Source organism: Amphiura filiformis, chromosome 1 (assembly GCF_039555335.1).
Source record: "Amphiura filiformis chromosome 1, Afil_fr2py, whole genome shotgun sequence".
Lineage (NCBI taxonomy): Eukaryota > Metazoa > Echinodermata > Ophiuroidea > Amphilepidida > Amphiuridae > Amphiura > Amphiura filiformis.
The window spans coordinates 33196974-33213049 of record NC_092628.1 but is presented as its reverse complement, the minus strand read 5'-3'; the positions used below and the strand labels follow the sequence as shown (position 1 = coordinate 33213049).

At 37.1% G+C, this 16076-nt stretch overlaps 1 protein-coding gene across 1 annotated transcript in view; it reads right to left on the bottom strand.

Moving 5' to 3' along the window:
• LOC140158487 (uncharacterized) overlaps positions 1–16076 on the bottom strand; it is a 68585-nt gene that overhangs the window by 35522 nt on the left and 16987 nt on the right. Inside the window, exons 6-7 of the mRNA XM_072181585.1 lie at positions 2590–2841; positions 1513–1761 (exon numbers count right to left, since the gene is read on the bottom strand). Coding sequence (XP_072037686.1) covers positions 1513–1761; positions 2590–2841 — 501 coding nt within the window. The remainder of the gene's footprint in view (positions 1–1512; positions 1762–2589; positions 2842–16076) is intronic.

The following is a 16076-nucleotide window of genomic DNA, read 5'->3' as shown; positions in this document are numbered from 1 at the left end:
AATTTGGTCATCCATTCCATCTAATTTTGTTAAAAAATAAGCTAATAGTTAAAGTGAAGGATATGTAAATAAAATTGTCTATACATGAGTATGTTATCACAAACTGCTGCAAAAGAGTGCTCGAAAAAAAAAAAAAAGAGCAGTAGTATTAGGTTAATACAGCAATGTATTGTCATTATAAATAAATACATTATGTCATAAATAAAATTGCCATTATGTATTTTTTTCAGATGAACATTTTTTTGGAAAAATGGAAGAAAATGGGAGTGCTGATAAATATAAAGCACCATTCAATTGTATGCTCCACAAGTGTCTGTAAGGACAAACTCCCAAACTTTTATTACCAAAATGTGAAATGCAAGTGTTCGTACAGACAAACTCCCAAAACTTTTACCCTCATTAGGATGTTTTTGTCCTATCACTCAAGGTATGTAAGCATGCCTATCCCCTCTAGGCTTAATTTGCTTTACCATGTTTACAAAAAAATGCAAAAACCTGATTTTTGATGATTTTTTTTTTCAATTTCCTGAGTGAATATCTTTAAGTTCATAGCAAGTTAAAATCCATTGATGTTTAAAAAAAATTATGTTCTATAATTATGGTTCCCTTATGTCTACCACAGCAAACTATTGTCTAAATATGAAAGAACATTTGATAATACTCTATAATCTGAAAATAGAAATAAGATTGATTTTATTTTGATAGATTAGTTTGATTTCTTTGTAGTTAATGATCCATGTCTGTCAAAACACCCTGGTCATAAGCTAACTAATAGTGTTATGAATACAACCAGAGGGTTTATGGCACTTCTCTTAATGATATCCTATTATTGATATTTTGGTTGACTTTTGTATAATGAGTACTAACAAGACCCTTAAATCTGAAAGAAAAGTACATATTTTTTGTAAAAAGTTTAGTTAAGGTTGCTTAACTCTTCACTTTATTAGCTGTAAATGAAGTCATAATTGTTGAATTTTTTAGTGATTTGGTAACCAAAAACCCTACTTATTATTTAAAATATTTTAATTGATCCATCATGGTTTTTTTCCACATCTCTTTCATGGTGCAAAAGAAAATGATGACCGGCAAAATCACTATCAGTGTTTGACAGGAACACCCTAAACTTCACCCTAATTCAGTATGCATGTACTATTAAACCATGCCACTGGCAAGTAAAAGAGCAGTTTCAATCAAATCTGAAAACAAGAAGATAGTAGCTTTCTACTCTGTTGCCAGTGAAACAGTTGAATTCAGAAATCATGAATAATCAGAAGATATCTAACCCTTCCCAGAATCCCTTGCAACATAATACATCACCTCATTTCATCAAATTTCTGCAGGTTTTTTCCAGGTGATTTACAACCAGAAAACAACAAAGACCTTAATTTTGTTCCTTTGACCGGTACACTGTCAGCTCCCAAAGACCCACTATATCCGAATTCTGGGGGTGCATACCCACTAAAAACAGATAATGTGCCACCCACGGGAGTAAGTTATAGGGTCCTTAATTACCTTCAGTGACAGTAACTGTGAAAGTACAGTCAGCGCTATTCCCTGCACCATCTGTGAACACATAAGTGACCACTCTCTCCCCAGGGGGAAAGAATGCACCAGGGTTATGTGACTTGGATGTCAGTGTCACAAAGCCAGAATTGTCGGTAGCAGTCGGTTCATCCCAGTCCACTCTAGCGCCACCAATGTTGAGAGATATACTAACGCTGATGTTGTCATTACATTGGACAACCGGTGGTATAGTATCAACTGAAATGGATAAAGATTATGCTGTGAGATAGGGCAATGTCTGATGCACAAAAGGAATTTGACGAGATTGCAATAATTACAAAATTGTTTTTTAAGACAAAGCTCAAACTCCAGGTCTAAATGAAAAAAATAATACAAGATTCAGCACTGATATACAAAAGCATTTAATTTTTTAATTTTTAATGGACACTTGACAAAAATTTTTATGCTCATGAAATTGACCTTCATTGATACTCAACCTATATTCAAAAAATTCTCCACATACTACGTATACTGTTAGAGCATGTGGCTGTGGAATACATTCTTCTTGCAGCACATGCCACTTCAATGTAGGGTGTTGGTTTTCTGTATACTGTGTCCTGGTGATCATAGCTCATCACAAAATATTATTTAGACACATATTTTGATGGATCTTTTGTACATTACTTATACAGGCATGAAAGTGGCTTTGCTTGAAAAAAAAAACTAAAGTAGAACAAAAAAGCTGAAAAACAGTGTGAAATTGGCAAAAAGACTCAAAATTGGGCTGAAAATAAATAAAATGTGTAAATTTGAATAGTCAAAAAAACTGAATTCAGCTGATCAGCTGAAAAATCTCATCCCTGTTTAAAACAAGTAAGTCATCCATATAATATGCAAATGCTACCAATATTTTGACATCTGTGCACAACCCAGGGGCAAGTCCAGGTTTTTGAAAAGGGGCCAGCCACTCATCATGCTCATGAAAACATTTGTGGTGCACTTTGTATGCCCACATTTTATGGCAAATACAACTCTAATGGCCATTCTGAGGGGGCACCCCCATATGACCAGATTTGAAAAGCTTACCCTCTATGACAGTGATGGTAAAACTACAAACAGCCCTATTTCTAGATGGATCTTCATAGACATAAGCAACTCTAGAGGTCCCTGGTAGGAAGAGAGATCCTGATGTATGTGACTGCGATATAAGCATGACTGTTCCTGAGTTGTCGCTGACAGTAGGGTCTTCCCAAATCCTTATTGCACCTCCTGTTCCAACATTGATTTCTTCAACAACATTTCTAGGGCAGTTGCTGATGACTGGTGGCTCTCTGTCAACTGACATAAAATGAAAGAATATCAGGTAAGTAATGTTTGGAATAATTCATAAAATCCCTGTAATCAATAATCATGTCAACAGTTCGTTAATGTCTGGTATTTTTCCAAATGCACTCAAAGAGTCTATCATTACTCCTGTGATCAAGAAATCTAATCTTGACAACAATATCTTAAAGAACTATAGGCCAGTGGCCAACATGAAATTCATGTGTAAGGTAATGAAAAGGCTGCGTCATGTCAGGTAGTCACACATGTAAACAACTACAACCTGGGTGAAGTGAACCAATCCTCCTATAAGAAGTCTCACAGTACTGAAGCGGCCCTTTTAAAGGTAAAAACGACATCCTCCAGTCACGTGGACCATGGTAAAGTTGTCTTCCTGGTGCTGCTTGACATGTCAGTAGCATTTGATACTGGTGGATCACCATATCCTGTTGAATAGACTCAAATCAGATTTCAATATCGATGGCACAGTCCATTCCTGGTATATAGGTCATATTTTAACCACCGAAACGTCACAGTGGTAATTAACAACGACATGTCTAATGAACATACGCTCACCTATTCATTACCCCAGGGTTCCATCATTGGCCCTCAGTGTTTCATCATGTATACCATTCCCGTTGGTGAAATCATTCGTCAGTATAGCATATGCTTTCATTGTTATGCGGACGATATACAGCTTTATGCTGCTTTTGAACCCAAAGTCAGTGGTGACCGCATGTGCTCAATAACTTGTCCGCTTGTATTTCTGATATTAACTCCTGGATGGTTAGTAACAAGCTGCAGCTCAATCAGGACAAAACGGAATTTTTCATCATTGCCACCAATAGAGCTCTCAATAAGCTTCCCGTCATTGAGCTGAGCTTGGGCAACCACTCAATCAAACCATCTGCCAATGTTAAGAACCTAGGTGTTATGTTTGATGGAGCTCTAAATATGTCTTCCCATATTAGCAATCTTTGTAAAACTCTCAACTTTCACATCCGTAACTTATGGCGCATACGACGTTTTCTCAGCCAGGATGCGTGTCATCATGCCGTCAGAGCACTTGTCTTGTCTCGCATAGATTATGCCAATTCCCTCATGTATGGTGGCGTGAAATGGACCTAAAAGCGGCTGCAGCGTCTCCAAAATAAGGCAGCCAGGCTGATCTTTGCATGTGGACGAGACAGGTGCTCTGCCGATTTGTTGAATACGCTCCATTGGCTCCCGGTAAAAGAAAGAATTAACTTCAAGATCATGTTGCACATTTACAACTGCATATCAGGTACTGCTCCGGCATATTTACAAGATCTTGTCACGCTTTATAATCATCCAGATTCATCTAGAAGCAGTCACAGGCTTCGCTCAACATCCGACAAAACAAGGCTCTATACAGTTCGCTCCAATAAAAGAGCCGGGGACTGCTGTTTCACCGCTTTCAGGCCCCAGCACTGGAACAAGCTCCCTGTTTATGTCAGAGAAGCAGAATCTGCGGCTGCTTTTAAGCGGCTTCTGAAGACATACTTTTTTCCAAATGTGTAATTATTCTTGTTGTTTTTATATTGTTTTTCTTGTGTTTTTTGTTTGGAGCAAAAGCGCTGTGTTATTTGTAGAGCGCTATAGAAATGTGCTTTAATAATAATAATAATAATAATAATGTAAATGTAATCTATTTTACTATTTCAACCTCCTTACCCAAACAAATTACCCTATCATAAACCTAAGATAAACATAAGATTTGACCCAGTCCTCAGTATATAATGACTGAGAGCTGGTTTCTACCTTTTCAACTGTTGTGTTAACCCCCTCCCCCTGAAAAAGGACAGTTGTGTCTTTTTGAACTATTAATATATCAGGTTTGAAACTTTATTTATACTTAGTGTGTACCCTCCTTTGATGTTATGTCACATCTGTGATGTTTTTACATTTATTTTCATAATGTTAAGAGTGATTTAATAATTTATTTTATATTTCCTCTTAAAAATTCTATTAGTAGCATTATAGTAATTATATTATCATGCAATTGACTATGTATTTCAGTGACATCATTGTAATTTGTGTAATAATCTGATTGTATTTTCTCTAAATTTGTGGGCTTTTTTTGTAATTTATTTAGACATGTATGCAGTCTGCAACACACTTTGCAACACATCTCCCTTATGATATTGCTTGCTATTGTACTCATTTGCTAGTCACATTTTACATTGTGTTATGAGACAAGACAAAACCAAATAAAATACTGAATTGGGTTGAATTATATTGAGTGCATGAACTTTCAAAATGTTTATTTACGGAACAAATTGGAAATAAATGACTTGTACACCGGAAAGAATCTATTTGCACCAAATTGTGAAGTCTAATTTTCAAATTAATGAGATAGCAAAATTGGACACAATCTCACTCAATCACAATATTTCAAAGCTATGAATGATTACAGATGTGTACAACCAGGGTGTACACTCACTAAGCACTATGGACCACAATGGCATCATCCCAATGGCATAGTTCAATAACCTCAATTAAACATATCAAAACGTTAGGGTACCCTAGCGTCATTGATCATTTTCTTATTTCATTCCATTAACAACCGTCCACTGACATCAACAAAATTCAGACATTTTCTCAAAACATTTGTATTACTAACCCCACAACTTTGACATTATTAGTCGTATATCATGCTTCTTCATACCAAAACAATCATGAGAATATCCTGCAATTTAAAATCGCGCCGAAAACAATGTAGATGATATTGTTTACTCGCAAATAATTTTTATTCACCATCGCCTGTGTATTAGAAATGCTCCGATCTGTGCCTGAGATCCGCGTTTTTTAGTTTTTTTTCTGCTTTTCTATGTATTTTGACCATTTATCTCAAACCGTTACAACGTCGTGGCACCATTTGTATACCTGCTTCCTGGTATCCAATTGAAGCTTGGGATGTTTCCAAGCTTCTCATCTAATAAAGAATCTGATTTGCCAAGTATCTCACTAAAAAAAAAAAAAAAAAACTATAAAAGGAGTATATATGAACTTCTGAAGCAAAACTCCCATATCTCCCCTGCATGAACCAGGTATATTGGTCTCTCCACAATCTGTATACAGTGCGTGCAGTGACACGGTTGGTATGCTGAGATTTCACCAAAGGTTAAGGATGGTAATCTGAGAATGCATAGAGCCATACACAGAGATTGGGTTTGACCTTGTGATCCCTATAAGCAGTGTTGGAAAGAAGTAATAAGTCGCAGTGTGCAAAGGGTCTCTCACAGCTAAAACGTTTTGATATGCAATCATAGTGCAAAATTTGACCTCAAGTTTCAGAGTATGAGTTTTTGTACCCACATTTTCAAAGGTCATTCAATGAATGTGCAAATGTATTGGGGTTAAAGAACTGCCCCTTGATAGATGAGCATGTTGTGGATCCTAGTGAAGGTCGACTGGTAATTGGTGCGGAATCAACCCAGGTGTGAAATAATGTATTTGGATCTGAATAATAGGCCTACACACAACAATCACTAGTGTAACTAGTGTATTTAATTGCTTTTAAGGGGGTACTACACCCCTAGCCAATTTTGTGCCTATTTTTTTAATTTTTCACAAAAATTATAGCGCATTTGTGACAGGTAAGATATGTATATTATAGGGGCAAAGACTACAACTACAGCACTGAAAATTCAGCAACTCAAAGCAAATAGTTATTGATTTATTGATCAAATATTGGTTTTCCCTCTTTTTGACTGTAACTCCACAACTGTTGTCTGTGCTGAAATAAAATTTCCAGTACAGTAGTTGTAGTCCTTGCCCCTATAACATACATATCTTACTTGTCACCAATGCGCTATAATTTTTGAGAAAAATGCAAAAATAGGCACAAAATTGGCCAAGGGTGTAGTACCCCCTTAAATTAATAGTAGGAATCAATTCATCTGTGTCACACTGTTATCTTCACAGATAATCTGTAAGGGCAAAATCACAGATCCTGTGCAGTCTTAAGGGGGTACTACACCCATTGCATTTTTTGCGGTTTTTGCATTTTGTGAAGAAATGAGAAAAAAAAAGGCCAAAGTGGTATGCAAAATGAAGGGGCAAATCTTCTCGTTCTATTGGTGGCATCGGTATCAACGTAGCTTACATGCTTTTAAAGTTAGAAGCCAAAAGGTGGTACATCACTGGTGTTTTAAATTCACTTCATTTTGGAAAGCTTAATATCAGCGGATTTCGTTAAAATTTTGGATACGTGTTGCTAACGCATTAGAGAAATAATGTTGATAGGTAAAATGGGAATAAGTGGTTCCTGATGGCTTCAGGAACTTGGTGATTTTCAGTGTTCCATATCTATCAAAAACGAACTGGTTAAAATGCTTCTATTTTCAATGTTGAGCTATATTTTGTATTTTTAACTAGCGACATTATTTCACTGAAACTTAATCAAGCCATAGGTATCAGGTTATCACAACCATACTACAGCAAAATTGAAAAAAAAATGCATTTTTCGTCACCTATACCACCATATTCCGTAAGGCTCGTAAAGCTTAAATTTGCCGATTTTGGTAACTATTTTACCGTTGTTTTCTAATCCATTTCAACTAGGAACTCCAAAATTGATACAGTGATATAATAGTTTAAGTGGATTAATATTATTAGTGTCTTACCTATGATTGTCGCTATCCAAGGCAAAAAAATCAAATAATATTCCATAGAATTATGCACGCATCGCCAGTATTCCGAATTTTGACACACACGAATTTTGACTACGTCACCCACAATAACCAGTTGCCGTGTTTTATTGCATGTATATATTTAGGTATTTTAAAGTTCAAATTCCAGCGTATTGGGCAATAGCCTACGGAGCCGAGGAGTAGGAAAAAACAAATTTTGGACAAGCCAAGACGGGAGGGGGCAAGGAATTTGGGACAATTTGGCAGATCGAAGGGGGATAGCCATATTTGGCGCACATTAAATGGGTTTTAAATAACACGCTCAAGGCTTTGGAATCACAGTCACGCCAGGCATATGCCTCAGTACAGAAAGTTAGTCAAAATTTAAAGGCCTATCCAGTGATCCCAGCAAAGTATGAAAAATCAAAATTGTTTATAATGTCTAAAAGTAAAGGACAAGTCATTTAAATTGTCATTATAGGTATTTTTGAAATGTAGGCCTAATATTCCTAACAGCAGTAGGCCAATTGACAAAGTTGAAGCCCGATATTATGTAGGTGGCCTATAGGCCTAGGCTTAGCTAATCAGATTCGTGTAAAGTGTCTGAATTTTTCCCGGGATGAGATTAATTGTCTTTAATACTCGGCGTTTGGCTAAACCATTAATACTAAGCTATGTTAGCATTTCTATGACACTATATAGGCCTAACAACAAACAGGGACAACAAAGGCGATTATGAAGGCCGGGGAAGGGATACGAAATTTCAGTTGGTAGGCCTATGGAAATCCCCCAGTGAGCCCCTTATCATGCTTATTTCATCATCTAATATTTTAGTAGTGCTATATGATCCCGGGCTATAACCTTTAACTTTCATTTTTCCGTATAACCTTTAACTTCCATTTTTCTGTGTTACTTTTAAAAATGTAGGCCTATTATTAAATTGCGGAATTGAAGGCCTATACTCGTGCTTTTCACTGCTGATTCAGTTTATAGGCCTATTATCGCAACTCGCCATCTGGGGTGGTGAATTGCTTTCCCCATGCCAACAAATCTTTGCCCTCCCACTTTGACATGCCAACCCCTCCCCCTCGACATACCAAAATATTACCCCCCTACACCTAGGCCTACATTTTTAGGCAGGCCGAGATGGGGCAAGCAAGTTTTGGCACGAAGGTCTATATTGTTGCAAAAGCCAAATATTAATATAGGCCTACCCCTACTCACTTTATTTAAACTATACCATTTAAGGGTATACGAGGTATTGTTGGTCGAAGCAGTCAAAAAATCGATTTTCATTATCTGAATCAATATATTATATTGAAAGATAACACTTTGGTGTTTTGCAAAAGTTCATTCTATAAATCATATACTTTGAAAACTTCCTTAATTTATTGTTGTTAATGAGTTACGTACATTTTACAAAAGTGTTGTTGTTTCAGCCCTCTTTACAACATAACTCAAGAACCTACAAAAGTATATCTGTGATATTTGAATTCTTCTACACGCTCGCTACTGAATTAAGCAATGCAATTTTTGCTAAAGCTCACTACCATTTCGCAAGATGCTGCGAACTACTTTTTGTTTTGGCTGCTTCGACCAACAATATATCGCATACCCTTAAAATGTCTGAAATTAATGCAGAATTGTTAAAATAAGGGGGCAATCGGGGAAGCTACCCCACCTCCTGTGGGAAGTCCGCCCCTTGGATGCGGTCGTCCTGAAGAATTTTACTAGGTCTTTTTTTGTTTTTTTGAGCCTATTTTGTTTTTCCCCTTGAACGAGGGTTGCCCCCTTTTCCCCCCTAAAAAAGTCCTAGCTACGACCATGATCCCTCAGGCTAATGATCCCCCATGACGCCACTTCACGCACGGGGAGGGGGGCACAACATATATTTCTGGTGGGTATGCTCCTGAGGTACTAGGTATGCTCCCCCAGAATTAAGTAGGTGGTGGGTCCCGGGGAGTTCCCGGGGGAGCTGACGGCGTACATGCCGGAAAGGGATGTTTTGGAGCTGCCAACAAGTATAAACGGGGGTCTTTTGGAGCTGCGAATGATCAAAATTGGGTCTTTCTTGTCCTGAAAAAAAACCAGAAATTGAGTCTTTCTTGGCCTGAAAAAAACCAGAAATGTGAAGAATGATCGTGCAATGTAGGTCTTTTAGAGCTGAAATTGTCAAGTTTCCGTGTTTACGTATATTCCTATAGCTCTATTTTGGTCACGGGTCTTTTGGAGCTGCGGAATCCAAAAAATGGAGGGGGGGGTCTTTCCGGGAGAGCATACCCGTATGGTCATTTGTTCCAACGCTTACAATTCAATTTTGATAACACGACGGTCACAATCTTGATTCTATAAGGGATTTTACCAAGAGAAGGCACTAGGCATACATGCTCATGTTTGAATCTGGCAACACGAGAACTTTGAACAATATGCGGTAGTTTAGTAGCTGTCCGGCCCTATACACGCATTTCAATAGGAATTGTTTTGCGCACCTATCTAATGTTTATAGAACACATCTTCTTCATTAGTTTGTCAAGTTGATGGCAAATGTTCTATTCTATATTATTTGGCAATAGTGTTTTTTGCCTATAGCACGTCCAAACATGGTCCAAAGTTGTAATTTGTTGTTTTTTGATCGCAAAGGTCGGATATTGTTTATTCCCGATTTAACTGTGCACCCGCGCGGGCGCTTCGCAAGAGTGTAGAATTCGGCGAAAGTTTGACGGTAATTTTGCCTTTTTGGACACTAAAACGCATTCGATCCTTAATTTTATTTCGACAAAATTTCTGATTAGGTAGCATATAAATGAGGCGGCTACCAATTTTTTGACCAAATCTTTAAGAATTATTTTCAAAAGTATGACCTGTGTATTTCCTATTGGTAATACAAATTGACGTGTCAGCCCTAAACATACATAGGCAGGTCGTATTTTGGACTGTTAGTGAGTCTAATACTGTATGTGAATATCGATGAATGTTAGAAACGGCAGAAACCGGTTGTGAAGGAGATTATACGTGGATCGCTAAAAAATAAGCGTCCTTAACAACCAGTCAACTTTAAGACAAATAGGTGAAAAGGACACTTTCACGATGTTTTTCATATTTTTTTATTTCACATGATCAGTGCATACATCGCCTAGCTTTAAATGATAAAATATTTTTTTAGACCAATCAAACCAATATATGGGTGTAGTACGCCCTTAAGGCCAAAAAAAAAACAATATTGTTTCCTTGCCCTCCACTGGGTGGGTCGTTTGGTCAGATTTTTTTTTAGTGACACACTACAGGCCTGGACAAGGAGCATTGGTCATGTGGAAAGATAAATCAATACTTTAGACCGTCAATTCGCTAGCGAAGTGTTATGTGTAATCCGATTATCACTATGTCAACTGGATCACGATTTTGAGTTCTGCACCACGATCGAAATGATCGCAACACTCAAAGTCTATGGCATGTACTACAAATGTCAAATGGTGCATGATCCAGTTGCCAAGGAGTTATGTAACCACTTAGCTAGCAATTACGCATGACACATCATACTTCATAGGAATAGATTCAATTAGGGTGACTAAATACTTACAGGCATAAGGCGAAAAGTTTGTTGGAAACATGGATGCAGGAATGGACCATTATGAAATGTTTTATAAGTTTACAGTAGTGATTTTCTTCTTAACAAAATGTTGTTAGCCAAATTTAGCTTTGAAATGAAATTTACACACAGAAAAAGTAATAAAAAAACATTGAAATTATAAATTAAAACCTCAAATGTAATGAGCGTTTGATATCAAATGAAAGATCATATTTTCTCATTAACATACTGAAATTAGATGTTCCAAATTGGTGTATTTCTGAAGAAATCATCAAAAAACAGTTAAAAACTGTATACCACATCTGGACGAATAATTACTAAATCATTTCGTATGTGTTTCTAGTATATTTTTCAAATATCCTACAGAGTTTTTCTCTTAACCTAACATTATTTTTGCAACTTATAACAAGAGCACCACTGGTGCTGTAGCTCATTTGTTATGGGTTATGGTCAGGAATACCATGCATAGCTATGTATAGCCATGCATAGCTATGTATAGCCATGCATAGTTATGTATACCCATGCATAGCTATGTATGGCCATGCATAGCTATGTATAGCCATGCATAGCTATGCATAGCCATGGATAGCTATGTATGGCCATGTATAGCCATGCATAGCTATGTATAGCCATACATGTATGTAACCATGTCATAGCCATGTATAGCTATGTATACAGGGCTGCCAACTTTGAAAAACACATTTCAGTATTCCCAAACCTCAAAATCACCATAGTGCTGTGATCAAGCACAAATCAGCATTTTGAAAATATACTTACGGTTCTCAAGATATTTATTTATTCAAGGCATTTATTTATTTGTACCTTTTGCTTGTCAAGTATCCTTACAGGTTCTTTCTTTCTTTACACAGCCGTGACGGTAGTCACGGCTGTGTCTTTTTTCTTACAGGTTCTTTCTTCTTTCTTTCTTTCTTTCTGTCAACCATTACATTTGCTCTAGCACTCACACGCTTACATCGATTTTGACCTAACTTGGTCACAATAATCATTGACCGTGCCCCTACATGTCATATGAAACTTGCGGGGTCAAAGGTCACGCAGGGGTCACAGGGGTCAAAACGTGATTTCAACTAAAAATGCATCTTCTCCCACAACTTACGTCGGACAGCAACCCCACTTGCACACATGTATTGCTATTACCCAGTGTCTATGTGGTGTACACAGATTTGGGGTCAAAGGTCATTAAGGGGTCACTTCCGGTATAAAACGAAAAACCTTCAAACATTTTTATTAGCTAAATAAAACATAGCACAATGTAACGGTATGTTAACATATGATCTGCAGTCACCCAATGTATATGTGGTATTTTTTTTATTTGGGGTCAAAGCTCATTAAGGAGTCACTTCCGGTATAAAAAGAAATACCTTTAAAATGCATCTTCTTCCACAAATTATGTGTGACAGAGACGCCACTTGCACACATGCATTTTTATTACCCAGTGTCTATGGGGTGTACACAGATTTGGGGTCAAATGTCATTAAGGGGTCACTTCCGGTATAAAACGAAATACCTTCAAAAATTTTTATTAGCTAAGTAAACCATGGGACAGTAACGGTATGTTCACACATGATCTGCAGTCACCCAATGTATATGTGGTATTTTTTTATTTGGGGTCAAATCTCATTAAGGGGTCACTTCCGGTATAAAACGAAATACCTTTAAAATGCATCTTCTTCCACAGATTCTGTAGGACAGAGACGCCACTTGCACACATGCATTGTTATTACCCAGTGTCTATGGGGTGTATACAGATTTGGGGTCAAAGGTCATTAAGGGGTCACTTCCGGTATAACACGAAAAACCTTCAAAATTTTTTATTTGCTAAAAAAACATAGGACAGTAACGGTATGTTCACACATGAATTGTGGTTACCCAGTTTATATGTGGTATTATTTTATTTGGGGTCAAAGGTCATTAAGGGGTCACTTCCGGTATAAAGCGAAATACCTTTAAAATGCTTCTTCTGCCACAAATAACGTAGCACAGTGACACCACTTGCACACATGCATTGTTATAACACAGTGTCTATATGGTGTACACACATTTGGGGTCAATGGTCAGTAAGGGGTCACTTCCGGGATAAAACGATATACCTTCAAAATGTCCCTTCTGGCACAAAAAGCATAGCAAAGTGATGCCACGTGGACACGTGCATTGACATTAGCCAATGTCTATGGGGTTTTCATATATTTTGGGGTCAAAGGTGATTAAGGGGTCACCACACGGCTGTGTTCGTGGTCTTAGACCACAGCTAATTCTTCTTTCTTCTTCTTCTTTCTTCTGTCAACCATTACATTTGCTCTAGCACTCACATGCTTACATCGATTTTGACCTAACTTCGTCACAATGATCATTGACCTTGCCCCTACATGTCACATGACACTCGTGGGGTCAAAGGTCATACTGGAGTCACAGGGGTTAAAAACGTGATTTCAACTCAAAATGCACCTTCTCCTACAAATTACGAGGACAGTGGACTTAACTTGCACACATGCATTGTAATTACCCAGTGTCTATAAGGTGTACACATATTTGGGGTCAAAGGTCATTAAGGGGTCACTTCCGCATAAAGCGGAATACCTTCAAATTTTTTTATTAGCTCAGGAAAACATAGGACAGTAACGGTATGTTCACATTTGAATTGCAGTTACCCAATGTATATGTGGTATTTTTTTATTTGGGGTCAAAAGGTCATTAAGGGGTTACTTCCGGTTTAAAACAAAATACCTTTAAAATGCATCTTCTCCCACAAATTACGTAGGACAGTGACGCCACTTGCACACATGCATTGTTATTAATCAGTGTCAATGGGGTGTACACAGATTTTGGGTCAAAGGTCATTAAGGGGTCACTTTCGGTATAAATCGAAATATCTTCAAAAAATTGTATAAACTAAGAAAAACATAGGAGAGTGATGATATATTCACACATGAATTGTGTTTACCCAATGTATATATGGTATTTTTTTATTTGGGGTCAAATGTCATTAAGGGGTCATTTCCTGTATAAAGCGAAATACCTTTAAAATGCATCTTCTCCCACAAATTACGTAGGACAGTGATGCCACTTACACACATGCATTGTTATTAACCAGTGTCTATGGGGTGTACACAGATTTGAGGTCAAAGGTCATTAAGGTGTCACTTCGGTATAAAGCGAAATAACTTCAAAAACTTTATCAGCCAAGAAAAATATAGCACAGAGGCGGTACATTCACTCATGAATTGATGTTACTCAGTGTATACGTGGTATTTTTATTTGGGGTAAAAGGTCATTAAGGGTCACTTCGGTCTGAGACAAAAAGCCTTCAAAATGCCCCTTCTGCCATAAATAAGATGGCAAAGTGATGCCACTTGCACACATACGTTGACATTAGCCAATGTTTATGGGATTTTCATATATTTTGGGGTCAAATGTCATTAAGGGGGTCACAAAACGGCTGTGTTCGTGGTCTTAGACCACAGCTAAGTCTAGTTTGATTTTATTTTGTTTAATACAGTTTTGTTTGTATATTTAATGCCTTTGATGCACCATCGGATAGATGAGTGCCACTGATGTAAAAGCAATTTCCAAATAAAAACTTGAAACTAGCCATGTATAGCTATGAATACAGGGCTGCCAACTTTGAAAAACACATTTCAGTATTCTCAAACCTCATTGCTCCATTTTTTCAAATATTTTTACCCGATGACCCTTTTTTTTAAATCTTATACTCAATGACCCCCTTTGTTTCAAAATATTATACTCAATGACCCCCTTTGTTTCAAAATATTATACCCAATGACACCCTTTTTTTATTTTGTTTGTACCCAATGCCCCCCTTTTTTAAATGACGCTTTGTACCTGATAGGCCCCTACTTACGACGCCGGTAGGCACATACCCGTCACTTTTAAAGTGTGTCCCCGGGACTATATTATAATAGATAGTGGCCAGCACATTTATAAAGGACTGATTACTCACTACAATCTTCACTCTTAAACTGTGTTTTTCTGAATGTGCTGATCATGTTGATTGCTAGTCGGAAACTCCTGCGAAGCTATGGACATGGCATCTTACCTACTCCATTCTATAACAGTCTGCCCAGTGCCTTGTGTGTTTTCTCTTCAATCATTTTGTTGAATGTAATTTTATGAATCAAATAAAAAAGATAGAAAGTGACTTCACATAAGTTATGTGTCATTTTATTTATAATAAAGAAGTTATTAAATTAATAAAGTAAGACAATTTATTTATCTATAAGTGCATGTCAAATGGGGTACATTGTTCAATACTATAGGCCTACATGAATAAATTATGCCCATATTATAGCTAGGCCCTAAAACTTTATTTTGTATCGGATTTTTCCCGTTGAAAAGACAAAACTGATGTTTATGATAGCAACCATTTCATCAATAACATTTTGAGTCATTTTTATCCATAAAACGACACAGGATATGATAGATAACTACTTTCACATCAATAGGGTCCATATGATCACAGGTTGTTGAGAATCTGTGATATGATGAAGATTTTGATTCTATAGATCTGTTATCAACAGGATATCACGCTGTTCAGTGGTCAAGGAGTAAGGACCCCGGTCAAGGACACTGATATGACATCATAGGTGATGTAATTTTCTTCTGCTGACCATATGATGCTGTATATTAACTATTATTGTTACATTTAGGCCTATACCTAGAACTTTTAAAGTCATAATTAGTTCAAACATAACTTTGGTAATACTCGCTCGTTGTCATTCGTTGAAGCGGCAAAACATACTTACTTTTCCTTACAAATCGAATAACAATAATTTTAAAACATTCCACCTCAGAGAGGGGTTGTCACCCATATACTGATATAACAGGCATTGAAAAAGTGCTACTCACCTTGAGTAAATGTTTACATAACTAATTGGGTTTAGTGACTGGGTAGATGTGTGATAAATGAGTGAGATGTTTGTTCATAGTCAGGGTTGCCAACCAACAATTTGGTAGCCCAAATTGGGAGAATT